Below are 16,423 nucleotides of genomic sequence, written 5' to 3' on the forward strand. Positions count from 1 at the left end.
GCTCACCCTGTTAGCCTCTTCGCGCAGGACTAATTTACTAACTGACATATCAATATGAATGTCATACATACAGTGCCTTGAAAAAGTACTCATACCCCTTGACATTTTCCATATTTTGTCTTCTTACAACCAAAATTGTAAATATATTTTATTGGGATTTTATGTGATAGACCAACACAAAGTTGGGCATAATTGTGATGTGAAAGGAAAATGATAAACGGTTTTCCAAATGTTTTACAAATAAATACCTGAAAAGTGTGGCGTGCATTTTTATTCAGCCCCCTTTACTCTGATACCCCTAACTAAAATCTAGTGAAACCAATTGCCTTCAGAAGTCACCTAATTGGTAAATAGAGTCCACCTGTGTGTAATTTAATCTCAGTATACATACAGCTGTTCTGTTTGTTAGAGAACCTTAGTAAACAAACAGCATCATGAATGCCAAGAAAAACACCAGACAGGTCAGGGATAAAGTTCTGGAGAAGTTTAGAGCAGGGTTAAGTTATAAAACAATATCCCAAGCTTTAAACATCTCACGGAGCACTGTTCAATCCATCATCTGAAAATGAAAAGAGTATGGCACAACTGCAAACTTACCAAGACATGACCGTCTACCTAAACTGCCACCCCAAGCAAGGAGAGCACTAATCAGAGAAGCAGCAAAAAGCCCCATGTTAACTCTGGAGAGCTGCAGAGATCCACAGCTCTGGTGGGAGAAGCCCTATTTGCAGGTTGTGAGAAGTCATGTCGGGGACACAACAAACATGTGAAAGAATGTGCTCTGGTCAGATGAGACCAGAATTTTGGCATAAAAGCAAAATGCTATGTGTGGCGGAAAACTAACACTGCACATAACCCTCAACACATCATCCTCTACGTGAAACATGGTGGTGGCAACATTATGTTGGGGGGATACTTTACTTCAACAGGGACAGGGAAGCTGGTCACAATTGATGGGAAGGTGGAGGGAGCCAAATACAGTGCAATCTTAGAAGAAAACCTGTTAGAGTCTGCAAAAGACTTGAGACTGGGATGGAGGTTCACCTTCCAGCAAGATCAGAAAAAAGAGGGGGGTTATGTGGCGCTACCTAAATATAAGTGAATCCTATAATTCTTATTGATCTCAACCCAATTAATATCCCAAAGTGTAAGGGTAAAGTAAAAAATTAAATCTAATGAATAAACATATTAAATAAACAATTACATAGATAAATATAAATATGTGCATACAATGCAATAGCGTTCCCAAAAATGTGCAAATATATGGTGGTGCAAACAACATGCACAAATGTAGGATAAATTCCGTAAATAAATATATAAAAACCTTCAAATATCTTATAGTAAGTTGATCCAATCAAAGTGCAAAGTGCAAAAATTTAATTAAATATATGAATAAATCCAATCAAATCTTGATACAGTGCAAATAACTTCCAAAGTTCAAATGAAAAAGTCACGTGTTATGTGACGCAACGCATCAAGGGAGGAGCCAGGTGTCTGTTTATTCTACTTTTGTGCATGCATGCACCACCATATATTTGCACATTTTTTGGGAACGCTATTGCATTGTATGCACATATTTATATTTATCTATGTAATTGTTTATTTAACCACTACAATACAGGGCACTTTCGCCCCCTTCCTTCCCAGCCCAATTTTCAGCTTTCACCGCTCTAGCGCTTTCAGTGACAATTGCGCGGTCATGCTACACTGTACCCAAATTAAATTTTTATCATTTTGTTCGCACAAATAGAGATTTATTTTGGTGGTATTTATTCACGATTCCGTTTTTTATTTTTTGCGATATAAGCGCAAAAAAGCGGAAATTTGGAAAAAAAACAATATTTTCTTTTTTCTATTTTAAAAGAAATCCAATAAAATCAAATTTGTCATAAATTTAAGCCAAAATGTATTCTGCTACATGTTTTTGGTAAAAAAAATTCCGTTAAGTGTATAATAATTGGTTTGTGTGATCACGGACATATGTACGCAAATGATCATGTACATATGTGTGCAGGTGATCACGTACATATGTGTGCACATAATCATTGGGACAAGTGATTTTAGTGGGACATATGCGGGGGACATGTTTTTATTATTAGGGACATGTGTTTTTATTTTTTGGGGACATGTATGTTTTGGGGACATGTGTGTTATGGGGACATATGTGGGGACTGTGTTTATACTGTGTGGTGTGTTGTGTGTTTACACTAGACTGAAGATCAGTGAGTAAAAAGCTGTAAAAAACAGCTCATACTCACTGATCATCAGCCGGCTGCAGCAATCTGCTCTCCTCTCCTCAGCGATGACTTCTGTGTGAGGAGAGGAGGAGCCGATTGCCTAGCAACCGGCTGTTTGTTTACATCACATGACGGCCGTGATTGGACACGGCCGTCATGTGATCAGGAGGGCCAATCACAGAGCCCTCCTGCCGATCTAAGATGTGCCGTGTCCCGGTGACACGGGCGCATCGGGATCGCGCCGCTGCGCGGGCACGCTCGCGCGCGATCCCGCTCCTCCTGATGGATGTTCCTGAACGTCCTATCAGGAGTAGACGGCTCCCACCCGGCCGTATATATGCATTGGCCGGGTGGGAAGTGGTTAATAGGTTTATTCATTATATTTAATTTTTTACTTTACCCTTACACTTTGGGATATTAATTGGGTTGAGATCAATAAGAATTATAGGATTCACTTATATTTAGGTAGCGCCACATAACCCCCCTCTTTTTTCTGATTATTTAAGAGTGTAGAGAACACTTTTTTACATGTGAGCGGCTTTCTAGAACTATAAGATTAGTAATTAACTGGCGAGGTTTGTGCGCACCAGTACTGTTAGTTTTTACTTCCAGCAAGATAATGACCCTAAACATACAGCCAGAGCTACAATGGAATGGTTTAGATCAAAATATATATTCATGTGTTAGAATGGCTCAGTCAAAGTCCAGACCTAAATCTAATTGAGAATCTGTGGCAAGACTTGCTGTTCACAGACACTCTCGATCCAATCTAACAGAGCTTGAGCTATTTTGAAAAGAACAATGGGCAAAAATGTCACTCTTTAGATGTGCAAAGCTGGTAGAGACATCCTCATAAAAACTTGCAGTTTTATTTGTAGTGAAAGGCAGTTCTACAAAGTATTGATTCGGGGGGTTGAATACAAATGCACACCACACTTTTCACATATTTATTTGTAAAAAAAAATTAAAACCATTTATCATTTTCCTTCCACTTCACAATTATGTGCCACTTTGTGTTTGTCTATCACATAAAATCCCAATAAAATACATTTACGTTCTTGGTTGTAACATGACAAAATGTGGAAAATTTCAAGGGGTATGAATATTTTTTCAAGGCACTGTAGTTCCTCAAACTCAGTCTTTCCTAAACTGAGCTCATAATACTGGTCTCCTTCTGATACATGTGCAGCACTGTACAGATAAGCTAAAGGTAGATTTAATTTTAAATAGTGTGACTGAAGCTCTCTGTAAGTGCTGATTGACACATTATTTGTTGTATCTCTTTTTGATTAAAGAGGATTGGTCTAGTTTAGTGTGACTGCTACAACTGAATACTGTAAGGAGTTGTTTTGATCCCTAGATTTGTCTCTTGTTTTCTGTGTACTTTGCCTGACAATACTGTCCTCATTACCCCTATAAATGGGCAGATTTGAATAGAAAGACCCCCCCCCCCACGGGGGTATTTTGCAATTACCACTTATAGCCAGCAGGTGGAAGCCAGGGACAAAATAAATCACCAGGCTGACTTGTTACTGTACAGTGGTACCTTGAATTATGAGCATAATTTGTTCTTTTGTTGTGCAGAATACTGTCCCCCATCGGATAGTGTCCGCCCTGTACTGCGCTGAAAGTCTCCGAAGATGAACGACGCACGCGCACTGAGTCCAGGTTCAAGCCCCACCATCCAAGTGGACATAGAGTTAGAATAAAAAATTGTCAAGCGAGGCCGTGCCCAAAGCGTGGCGAGCAAAGGTGCTGTTTTACATCATCTAACGTATGTCCACTTGCATGGTGGGGCTTGAACCTGGACTGAGGGCAGAAGGTACTATCAAGTGCGCAGGCGTCATTCATCTTCTGAGACTTTTGGCATCTCCTTGTCCTCCGTACTGCGCAAGCACTGTGCCTGCACAGTACGGGGCGGACACTATCCGATGGAGGGACGTTCTTGGCAGAACACCGGAAGAATACTTGTAATCCCAAGCACTCGTATATCAAAGCAAGGTTTTCCTATAGGAAATAATGAAATCTCAGATAATCCATTCCACTGCCACCGCTATCGTATGCAGTACTGCATGTGGCCAGAGGTGGGTGGCGCCAGAGACACTCAGAAACACTCAGAGAATGCTCGGAGCAGCTCGGCTGCACTCAGAGAGGCTCAGTGGCACTGGGGAATGGAGTGTTTCGGAGTGTCTCCGAGTGTCTCCAATCGGCTCTGAGCAGCTTCGAGTGTCACCAGCGCGGTCCTACCTCTGGCCAAATGCAGTACTGTACACCCCAGAGGCTTGAATCCTGCTCATATTGCAAGACAACTCTCACAAACCGAGTGAGGATTTTTCAAAAATAATAGCTCATATTGCATGTAGCACTAACCCCCGAAGGAGCTGTTGCTGTTATTCTCCGTTCTCCTTGTTGCACGTCTAGGGGATGTCCCGTGGTAGGTGGCCCAGTAACTTGAGACTGACAATAGATCCACTTGAATTGATTTTATTTGCAACACTTGTGGGATACCTGGATCTTTCAGCCGGCTTGACGATATCCACAAGACCGGATTCTCTCGGTTACTTCAGCCCTTCCAGGCTCTTGTTAAGAAAACCAATCCGTACGAGGTGTTCTTCTAAAGAGTCCTCCCCTGGAATGCTCGAAGTACATTGGGTCTCTCCCGAACCGGAGACGGCACCCAACCACCTTAGAATCCTCCTTTAATTTCCTTGCCTTGGGCTAGCCAGCTCCAAGACATTAAAGTCGGGTGGATCCGCACCCCAGGCCATAGCCTTCCTGGGGGCTGGTCAGGAGGACCAGGACCATGTAATCAGCACATCATACTGGACCGGAAACCCCAAACCACGTGACGTCCGCATCTTATATACCCTCTCCCAGAAGCACAGCTCGAGCGCCACTCCCACTGGGCGTGCTCCGAGAGAGAGTAACTTAAGCGCCTGACTAGACCACAGTTCCACGCCTGCCAGAAGAGACAGTGCCCCCTGTGGCCAGGCTAAACACCTCACAGTCCAGTCAGATTGATGCTGAGGCCCAATTTAGATAATTACACCCAAACCAAATTGCAGTTTAGGCAACTTTAGTTTTAGAAAAACGCATAGCGTGTGCTCTTCAGGAGCCGCCGCTACATGCGAAACGCTCGTAAAAGGCGTTACTCGCAATCCCAGGTATTACTGTATTTTGAATAGTGTTGTAAACAGACATAAATAGCAGGATATCAGATTACACAAACACACAGGTTAATGACTGAATGGACGCACACACACCTCATTGCTAACAAGGATAGTATCTCACTACAATTTCAATCTGCATGAGCAGTCATTGAGTGCAGAGCCGGTGTTTTTTTTTATAAGAATGCCCAGCACGTTATGAAAAAAAAAAAAAAACATAAAGGTGCTGTATTTAAAATGAATTTGTACAAATAAACATTTTAAACAAATAATGAAACAATATAGAAAATATGACATGACATGAAAAAAATGATACCTCCTTTTAAAGCATACTAACAGAAATAACATGAAAGTTCAGTGACACAATACTACTTACAATCAGCAAACTGCAGCCACTGTCTGCTCTTTGCCCCACAACAGTAAATAGCCCTGTTTTGCATTAATGGACAACATAGTGGCAGTGACCTCTATGCATTAATGTGAATGTGCATGACCTAGCTTGCTTTTGTGTCTGAACTCAGAATAATGGCCATAAGCAGGGGTGAGGAATAATGCCTAGGATATTATTGAAAGCAGAAAACGAAAAGCTCTTTCCTTCTTAAACGACAGATCAATAAGGTGAGATGTGGTAAAGAAGGACACTGTGAAACAGCACGTCTGAGATGATCACAGTGTATTTTGGTGAAAAGATTTCCTTTAATGTACTTAAGGGACTTTTAACTTCTGACCTCTGAAAAGGTAATCATTTTTTCCATCTCTATGAGCTGCTGTGATACCCAAGCCACAAGGCACTCAAGTCACACATGACAATTTGGCATTTAAAGGATAGGTTCACCTTTAGTAACATTTAGTAAGCCATATTTAGGGTGTAAAATGTAACATGTTACAATTCAACTGCCCCCTCATCCCCTGAGTCTCCCTGTGACAGCGGATGGGGTTCCTCTCCTATGCAGCCTTGTGATTCATCCAAAGAGAACAAATGAACTAAGCAATTCTTCTTGTACTTCTGCTATGGCTCTCCTCTCAAAAAAAAAACACCCAAATGCCACCACAAACACAACTTCATCAAACTATAATCACAGGCAACCCAGGGCTTGTCATTCCCATGAGTGTTTCACCCCCTTACTTTAAGAGCCTGTTTACCCCTTTGTTAAAAATTAAAGTCTTACCCCAGGCTGATGTTTTCCTGTTTCTAGAGGGTACCAGCTTGAGGGGGGGGGGGGGGGGCAGATCCTGATAAAAGTCCTTGGTAGCAGTATTATGTCACTTTACAAGGGACCCCAGCTAACTTTGGGAATCTAAGACCATTAAGTAATAGTTGCAGGCCACTTTTTCTACCATCTACGAAGACATGAGCAGTGCACCTCTTGTAGGGTGGATCATACATCTGGCTTTCTTAGGTAATATGTCGACAACCACATATACAGGCATACCCCACTTTTAAGTACACAATGGGGTTTATTGACTAAAGCTGGAAAGTGCAAAATCAGGCTCACTTCTGCATAGAAGCCAATGCGCTTCCAGGTTTTATTACCAAAGCTTAATTGAACAAGCTGGGGTTAGAAGCTCATTGGTTTCTATGCAGAAGTGAGCCTGATTTTTCACTTTCCAGCTTTAGTAAATAAATCCCAATGTGTATTTAAAAGTGAGGTATGCCTGTACTGAACTCAGATGGCCATGGTAACTCCAAGTTTGGTAGAATATCTTCTTTGAGCTTAGAATATTCTTTGGCATCCTGAGATTGCAAGTCAAAATAGGCCTTTTTTTTGGGCCATTAAAAAACGATGCTAGCATATCTGCCCACTGCTGTTCAGGCAGTATCTTTGAACAACTTTCTCTTACATATGCTGAGGTAGGCCTCAACATCACCTTCCAGGGACAATTTTCGTAATGCACTCTGTACCACCATCTGCTTCTTTAACAGTAAGAGAGCCCATTTTGAGACTAAAGCCCCATAAACACTATCAGATTTTCTGCTGATTTTTTCCTTCAGATTTACCAAAACCATGTAGTGCAAGGGCCTGCCTGATTGCATACAAATTGAAACTCCTAAGCTTTGACCTCATATTATATGGTTTTGGTAAATCTGAAGGAAAAACTGATCCTGTGTACGGGGCTTTAATCATCTCACATATGAAGAGGCCTGTGCACAGCTAAAGCCAGGAATGCACTTTTCGTTTTTTTTCTTTTGTTCAACCCCGCAAGATTAGTTCAGCGATCTCCCCCACTGTTGTGTTCTGAGAGGGGGATGCCCCCCCCCCACCACAACACTCCAGTCAGCTGCTGGTTTTCAAGCAAGCATGTCTGACAGAAGCTTCTGTCGGACAGAACGACATACACACAGGCTGAGTGTCGGACATTTTTTTTAAATCGGCCATTGTCTCCCCCGACATTCAACCCATGTGTATCCGGTTTAAGGATATTTAAAGTGAAAGAAATGCCTAACTACCTAACTATACCTATCATTAAAAATGTCTCCCCATCCTCCTCCTACCTAACCAGTGTAACCTGTATAATAAAAAGTGCATACCTACCTATTTTTAATCTACTCTGGTCACATGATCCCGCAGCTCTGACTCTGCTGTTTTTGCAAGCAGCTTCTGCAGAGGAGAGGAAGGAGCAGTAAAAACAGCTGGTCCATTGAAGCCTATGGGTGACATCGAATTAACAGCCGTTGTTGGGTGCTCCCTTTCATGGAGCTGCAGAATCACATCATCAAACTGGAGAGGATTGAACTAGGGTAGAACACTGATCTTTTTTATACAGGTTAGACAGGATAGGCGGGGAAGGGGGTGGGGTATGTAAAAACAGATACAGTTAGGCTCTTTCTCCACTTTAAAAAGGTCTGGTTAACAGGTAAGACCAAGGCATGGAGACTTTATCCCACCCACAGCTCTACAAAGCCTTTGATCTCCTTTGACCTGTTGTTTTTTACATACAGCGATAGAATACCAAATTGTAGGCACTGGGCTATGGGCCCCGCACCATTTAAAGGCCCTGCGGCAATGGATCAAAATAATATAGATTTGATCTTGAGAGAAAATTACAATGACGCTTTCTTAAATTGTTTACAAAAGATCTAGAAAATGAATTAACTCAAAGAAAAAAACTTTACATTAAAGACTCCACAGTCTCCGCTGTTATTGGCCGTGCAGGGATAGCACCACATCTATATACTATACATTATATATCTGTATAGTGTATGCACTTGTGAATATTTAATAACACTTTTCTCCCTGTAATTGCAGATGCCACAATGTATGCGCATTTTCTATTTAACGCCTTTGACCTGGACAGAAGTGGCGCAATCAAGTTTGAGGTAACTAAACAGAAAAGAAGGGCAGGCCCATGGAAGTACACAACCTAAAAAGACATATTTTTTTAAACTCATATTGTGTTAGTATATTTTATGTGGTCAGATTATCAAAGTTAAAATTATTTATAAATTCAAGGGTTACAGAATGAAGGTTTCAAAGTGCAAATTTAGTAAAATCTTAAGGCTTTTTAGTGCATTTGCAGATCTGCAGAAGCACACCACAATCGATGTAATATAATTTCCTAAGGGTCCTGTTTACATCTATGCAGTTTTCTGCAGTGTGTTTTTGGAAAAGGTGCAGGGATTCTTTTTTTACATGCAGCAAAGTGCATTTTTGGCTCCACAGACTTCAATTGAAATTGAAATTGAAACATCAAAAAATGCATAAAAATCCATATACCGGTACATATGTTTTGTTGCATTTTTGCTAGGGTTTTGTGTTTAACAATCAGTCTCCTCCTACAAAAAAAAACAGAAGTATGAAAATGCTTCAAAAATGTGCCACAAAAACGCATAAACCGCACATACATAGATATGAACCTAGCCTGAAATAGAAGGTTTTTACATGTCTCACTTTATCACATACCCCAAAAATAAGAAGATTATTCCTTATTTCAGGACAATGGGCAGAGCCAAGCAAATAATTCCTTTAGGTCCCAGTGGTAAGTTGCACATCTAGAAGTGCAAATATACCAAAAAGAAAAAAGGTGTTTTGCGCTTGGTCAACACAGGTAATATAAATTGCTGCAACTCAACTGTCTGAATACCGGACTACTGAAAAAATCATAATAAAAAACGGTGCGCTGTTCCTTTAAGTGACTAATTCCTCAATAATGTGGTCGAAAAATACATTTTGTAAAATAATAGATGGCAAGCCAACATAATAGATGGTATGAAAATAAATGTGTTAACTCTTATCATTTTTAAAGTGAAAATAAGCAAATTAACATGTTAAACTAAAGTGCATGTGCAAAAAAAATATATGTAAACATGCAATATTGAATCATGTGCATCAATATATGATCAAAACATAAAGTCCATCAAACATTTTACTGGTATATAAAAAGTCCAATACGAACATGAAAAATTATAAGGTGCTCAGTGCTTATGGACAGAATTCACACTTTAAAATGCTCCAGTGCTTGCATGTACTTCTTAAATGAAAGGGTAGCCTCTTACCAGACTATATGAATCTCGAAATATAGAAATCAAGCAAGCCTGCACTCCATTATGGATCATTTCAATGGTAAGACATTTCTGTCATGGCACTCGTGCTGGTGAAATGAACTCAAATGTCACCATTCGGGCATATATAGCCGTGTTTCTCAACTCCAGTCCTCAAGGCGCCCCAAGAGGTCATGTTTTCAGGCTTTTCCATTATTTTGCACAGGTGATTTGATCAGTTTCACTGCCTTAGTAATTAGAAATCCTGAAAACATGACCTGTTGAAGCTCCTTGAGGACTGGAGTTGAAAAACACTGTTACAGTGCCTTGCGAAAGTATTCGGCCCCCTTGAACTTTTCAACCTTTTGCCACATTTCAGGCTTCAAACATAAAGATATAAAAATTTTATTTTTTGTGAAGAATCACCAACAAGTGGGACACAATTGTGAAGTGGAACGAAATCTATTGGATATTTTAAACTTTTTTAGCAAATAAAAAACTGAAAAGTGGTGCGTGCAAAATTATTCGGCCCCTTTACTTTCAGTGCAGCAAACTCACTCCAGAAGTTCAGCGAGGATCTCTGAATGATCCAATGTTGTCCTAAATGACTGATGGTGATAAATAGAATCCACCTGTGTGTAATCAAGTCTCTGTATATATGCACCTGCTCTGTGATAGTCTCAGGGTTCTGTTGAAAGTTTGCCACAAGCCACCTGGGAGACACACCAAACGTGTGGAAGAAGGTGTTCTGGTCAGATGAAACCAAAATCGAACTTTTTGCCCACAATGCAAAACGATATGTTTGGCGTAAAAGCAACACAGCTCATCACCCTCAACACACCATCCCCACTGTCAAACATGGTGGTGGCAGCATTATGGTTTGGGCCTGATTTTCTTCAGCAGGGACAGGGAAGATGGTTAAAATTGAGGGGAAGATGGATGCAGCCAAATACAGAACCATTCTGGATGAAAACCTGTTGGAGTCTGCAAAAGACCTGAAACTGGGACGGAGATTTATCTTCCAACAAGACAATGATCCCAAACATACAGCAAAATCTACAAAGGAATGGTTCACAAATAAACTTATCCAGGTGTTAGAATGGCCAAGTCAAAGTCCAGACCTGAATCCAATCGAGAATCTGTGGAAAGAGCTGAAAACTGCTGTTCACAAACGCTCTCCATCCAACCTCACTGAACTCGAGCTGTTTTGCAAGGAAGAATGGGCAAGAATTTCAGTCTCTCGATGTGCAAAACTGATAGAGACATACCCCAAGCGACTTGCAGCTGTACTCACAGCAAAAGGTGGCTCTACAAAGTAAGAGGGGCCGAATAATTTTGCATGCCCCACTTTTCATTTTTTTATTCGTTAAAAAAGTTTCAAAAATCCAATAGATTTCGTTCCACTTCACAATTGTGTCCCACTTGTTGGTGATTCTTCACAAAAAATAAAAATGTTATATCTTTATGTTTGAAGCCTGAAATGTGGCAAAAGGTTGAAAAGTTCAAGGGGGCTGAATACTTTCGCAAGGCACTGTATATAAAATATAAACAAGGAGAGGCCTCATAGTGTAAAACAGTGTAAAACAGGAAAGTTAAACTTTATTTCAAAATTAAGGTTACACTTACAGCAAGGTTGTAAATTAAAAGCAGCGTATGAAAAAAGCCGGCCGGGACGTCACCCATCTCGCTGGCCATGAAGACTCCGTCCGATGCGTTTCCCCACAAATGACGTATTATGGGATTGAAGAAGCTCAGTGGGGAAGATCGTTAGTACAGCTGCTCTGACCAGAGCTGTCAGTTTATTTTTGTTCAACCCCAAGGGTTGAACAAAAAAACATATTAGTGTGTAGCAGGCTTCACTGTGAGCTTCCACACTGGTTCCTCAGGTATGAAATATGTATAATATATGCAATTAAGAGCATAATTACAATTCAGCATTAAAACAATCCAAGCCCAGTAAGGCATTTGGGGATATCAAATGATAAATCTGGTGCTGTTTCCATCACCTTTAGGAAGGCTTGTGCATTGTGTGGCCCTACAGGCATTGGCAGCATATGAAGTCCTAGGAAACTTTTCAAGATGCTAAATAATCTGATCACTACAATGTAAAGCTGAACTCTAAGTACATATAAATAGTCACCATATAAATCCAAGTAAGTAGTTATTTAAAAAAATCACAGTGCACACCTAAATCTGTTTTAATATTTGATTTTTGTAATCCCTGACATAGCAGCAGGGGCGTACCAAGCAGGGGGCGGGGGGGCGTTCCGCCCCAGGTGCCAAACATTGAGGGGGGTGTAAGTGGCTGGGTGCCATTGCTATGGGGTTCACTCTGCACTCAGACAGTCTGACATAATCCTGAAGGGAATCCCTGGCTCTGGCTGCTCTGTTTTTTGTGAGTTTTTCATGAGCTGGAACACCCCCAGCACTGCGGCCGAAATAGTATGGTCTAGTTTCTGTTTTCCCCTGCTAGCTCCACCCACCACTGCTGAGCAGCCGAGCTGAGTGTGTCATCATTCAGCGCAGGGGTGGTTGCTGTTACACACTCGGTCCACATCATCTTCCAGAGTCTAAACCTCCCTAGCTGAAGCTGAGAGCCCAGGTGAGCTGGTGATAGGGTATGTGTGAGCTGTGAGAAGACGTTGGAGGAGTGTGTCTGTCCTGCCATCCTTACTGTGCTGGCCTGTCATAGAAGGGGGGGGGGTTGCTGTGTAGTAGGTATAGTGTAGCTGACCTGATGGGGGGGTGCAGAATCCAGGTGTGGGCTATGTAGAGGTTGCAGAATCCAGGCGTGTGCTATGTACAGGTTGCAGAATGCAGGCGTGTGCTATGTACAGGTTGCAGAATGCAGGCGTGTGCTATGTACAGGTTGCAGAATGCAGGTGTGTGCTATGTACGGGTTGCAGAATGCAGGCGTGTGCTGTATACAGGTTGCAGAATGCAGGCGTGTGCTGTATACAGGTTGCAGAATCCAGGCGAGTGCTGTATACAGGTTGCAGAATCCAGATTTGTGCTATATACAGGTAGCAGAATACAGGCATGTGCTATGTACAGGTTGCAGAATGCAGGCGTGTGCTATGTACAGGTTGCAGAATGCAGGCGTGTGCTATGTACTGGTTGCAGAATGCAGGCGTGTGCTATGTACTGGTTACAGAATGCAGGCGTGTGCTATGTACAGGTTGCAAAATGCAGGCGTGTGCTATGTACAGGTTGCAGAATGCAGGCGTGTGCTATGTACAGGTTGCAGAATGCAGGCGTGTGCTGTATACAGGTTGCAGAATCCAGGCGTGTGCTGTATACAGGTTGCAGAATCCAGATTTGTGCTATATACAGGTAGCAGAATACAGGCGTGTGCTATGTACAGGTTGCAGAATGCAGGCGTGTGCTGTATACAGGTTGCAGAATCCAGGCGTGTGCTGTATACAGGTTGCAGAATCCAGATTTTTGCTATATACAGGTAGCAGAATACAGGCATGTGCTATGTACAGGTTGCAGAATGCAGGCGTGTGCTATGTACAGGTTGCAGAATGCAGGCGTGTGCTATGTACAGGTTGCAGAATCCAGGCGTGTGCTATGTACAGGTTGCAGAATGCAGGCGTGTGCTATGTACAGGTTGCAGAATGCAGGCGTGTGCTATGTACAGGTTGCAGAATGCAGGCGTGTGCTGTATACAGGTTGCAGAATCCAGGTGTGTGCTGTATACAGGTTGCAGAATCCAGGCATGTGCTGTATACAGGTTGCAGAATCCAGGCGTGTGTTGTATACAGGTTGCAGAATCCAGGCGTGTGCTGTATACAGGTTGCAGAATCCAGGCGTGTGCTGTATACAGGTTGCAGAATCCAGATTTGTGCTATATACAGGTAGCATAATACAGGCGTGTGCTATGTACAGGTTGCAGAATACAGGCGTGTGCTATGTACAGGTTGCAGAATCCAGGCGTGTGCTGTATACATTTTGCAGAATGCAGGCGTGTGCTGTATACAGGTTGCAGAATGCAGGCGTGTGCTATGTACAGGTTGCAGAATGCAGGCGTGTGCTATGTACAGGTTGCAGAATGCAGGCGTGTGCTATGTACAGGTTGCAGAATCCAGGCGTGTGCTGTATACAGGTTGCAGAATGCATGTGTGTGCTGTATATTGCTGTGTGTCTACCACCCACCTATAGTAGCTGAGCTGTGATCTTACCTGGTAAGGGGGGGTGGTGTTGCTGTGTTCAAAAAACAGGTATAGAGTAGATGAGCTGGTCTGATAAAGGGGGGACTTGCACCCACATCTTGCAGCCATCAGATCCATCCAGCAAGCAGCAGGTCACAGCGGCATCTTGCCATCTTCCCTGCGGCCATCAGATCCCATCCACGGTCCAGCAAGCAAAACGCCTTGTCAGCAGGTCAGTTCCCAAATCTGAATCAAATCATCAATGCCAATGCTGTCCCCAGGGACAGATCCGATCCAGAGATCGCCATACAGTGGGATATCTGGATCAGATCTGTCCCTGAGGACAGTAGACATGGGCCATACTTTGTATTGTCAGCTGTATCACTCTGATGTCTCCCTCATAGCAGCTCCAGTCCAGCTCTCCACTTTCTGGACCGCGGCACAATCTGTCCAAAATTGTGGCATCTGCTAACACCTGAGTGACTGACACCTCTGTCCTGTCCTGTCTATTGTCACTGGCTACCATGGATGAACAGCATCGGCTGTTATTACAAGGAGCGGGAGGGGACGTCCCCATCCCCCCACAGCTCCGCCCAGGTCTCCCATCCCACCCGCAGACTTGAGCCACCAGCCAGCTGGCCAGAGACCCGAACGAAACCGAATTTGCCTTTGATCAGGTCTCCGATGTAGAAAACTGGAAGCGACAGCACAGTGTCACTTCCGGTTTACTCGGTAGCCAACAGCGCCATTTAAAAAAGAAAGCAGAATTAAAAAACACTGATCTTGGCAGAGGAGGGTGTTTTTTTGTGGGTGTTTTTACAGTTGGGGGGGAGGGGGTGCCAGATATAGGATGGGCCCTGGGTGCCAAATGCTCTAGGTACGCCCCTGCATAGCAGTGACTGACTTAAGCTGCACTCACACCCCAAGCACAGCGTCTTTGAGCGTTGTTCCGGTGTTATTTGGAGCGTTTTTATGTGCATTTTTTATACAGCGTTTTTGAACTTTGTCATTTTTTTATTAGCCGATAGAGAAGACTATCATCTGTTGCATCCTTTGTTGACAGGTTTTTCAGCTCTTTTAGTTTTTCCATCAGTTTTTTTTTTAAATGTGTTATTATTATTATTATTTTTTCAGTGTAAGGGGTTAGAGTTAAGGTTAGGTTAGGATTAGGATCAGGGTTTGGGGTTAGAGTTAGGGAGTAGAGTTTGAGTTAGGGGTTAATATTTTATTTATTGTCTTTTTATTATTTATTTATTTGTATTTATTTTTGTTAGGGTTAGGTGGTTTTTATTTTTGTTAGGTGTTAATAATACTATTACTACTAATAATAATGATAATAATAATAAATTATATAGTTAAAATAAATACACAAATAAATAAAAATAATCCTAAATAAATCATAAATAATTGCAATAAATGAAAGGGGTTATAAACTTAGTTACACCACTTTTACTTACAGGTAAGCCTTTAAAAAGGGCTTACCTCTAGTTACTGTAAATACCTCCTAAACCTGCACGGTTTAGGAGATATTTACCATATATATACGATTGCGCCGACGTCATCGGTGCATGGGCACTGAAGAAACGGCTTGCCCGTGCCGTTTCTTCAGCAGCTGTACCGTGACTGGTAGAGTGACATCATCGTGGCTCCGGCCAATCAAAGCGCCGGAGCCCGCAAACCCGGAAATAACTCCTGGAGACGTGTCGCTGGTCACAGCGGTTTGCGAGGCGGCTGCAACAGCTTCGATCTAAGGTAACTATTTCATAATGAGCTAGTATGCAATGCATACTAGCTCATTATGTCTTTGTCTTACAGGGTTGTTGTTTTTTTCGGGTTTACAACCACTTTAATACTATGTAATAAATAAATAAGTAAATAATGAACCCACAACCTTAAACAAAATAATAAAAAAGCACCCTAACCCTAACACAAATGAAATAATAAGATTTTTTGTATTATTATTATTATTATTAATATTAATAATAATAATAATAATAATAACAACAATAAAAATAACTTTTTTCGTTTGTTTAGGTTTGGGTGTTTATTTTGTTACTATTATTATTATTATGTATTTACATTTTCTTTTAAGGTTAGGGGTTAATTATTATTTATTTATTATTACATATTATTCATTTATTTTATTTATTGTTTACTTATGATGATTTGAAGTTATTTGTTTATTTATTTTACATTTATTTATATGTTATTACTATTTTTTTTTTTTTTTATTAATTTGAGCAGAAAATGAAATCAATCAAGTCAAAATGCGCAAATCGCACGTTTCCATTCACTTCTATGGGAATAAAAATGCTCCAAAAATGTGCAAATCTGCCCTATTTGAATTTTAAAAATAGGTCCAGAATGTTTTTGAGCTTCAGGCGT

General features: G+C 41.6%; 1 protein-coding gene across 3 annotated transcripts in view; it reads left to right on the plus strand.

The window, feature by feature from the left end:
• The window catches only part of KCNIP3 (potassium voltage-gated channel interacting protein 3), a 227,157-nt gene that overhangs the window by 189,057 nt on the left and 21,677 nt on the right, over positions 1 to 16,423 (plus strand). For all 3 annotated transcript variants that reach the window (XM_077469519.1, XM_077469521.1, XM_077469520.1), the window contains one exon: positions 8,653 to 8,723. In XM_077469519.1, coding sequence (XP_077325645.1) covers positions 8,653 to 8,723 — 71 coding nt within the window. The remainder of the gene's footprint in view (positions 1 to 8,652; positions 8,724 to 16,423) is intronic.

Source organism: Lithobates pipiens, unplaced genomic scaffold, assembly GCF_037356315.1.
Source record: "Lithobates pipiens isolate NorthernLeopardFrog02 unplaced genomic scaffold, aLitPip1_a1.2 Scaffold_8, whole genome shotgun sequence".
NCBI classification, from domain to species: Eukaryota; Metazoa; Chordata; class Amphibia; order Anura; family Ranidae; genus Lithobates; species Lithobates pipiens.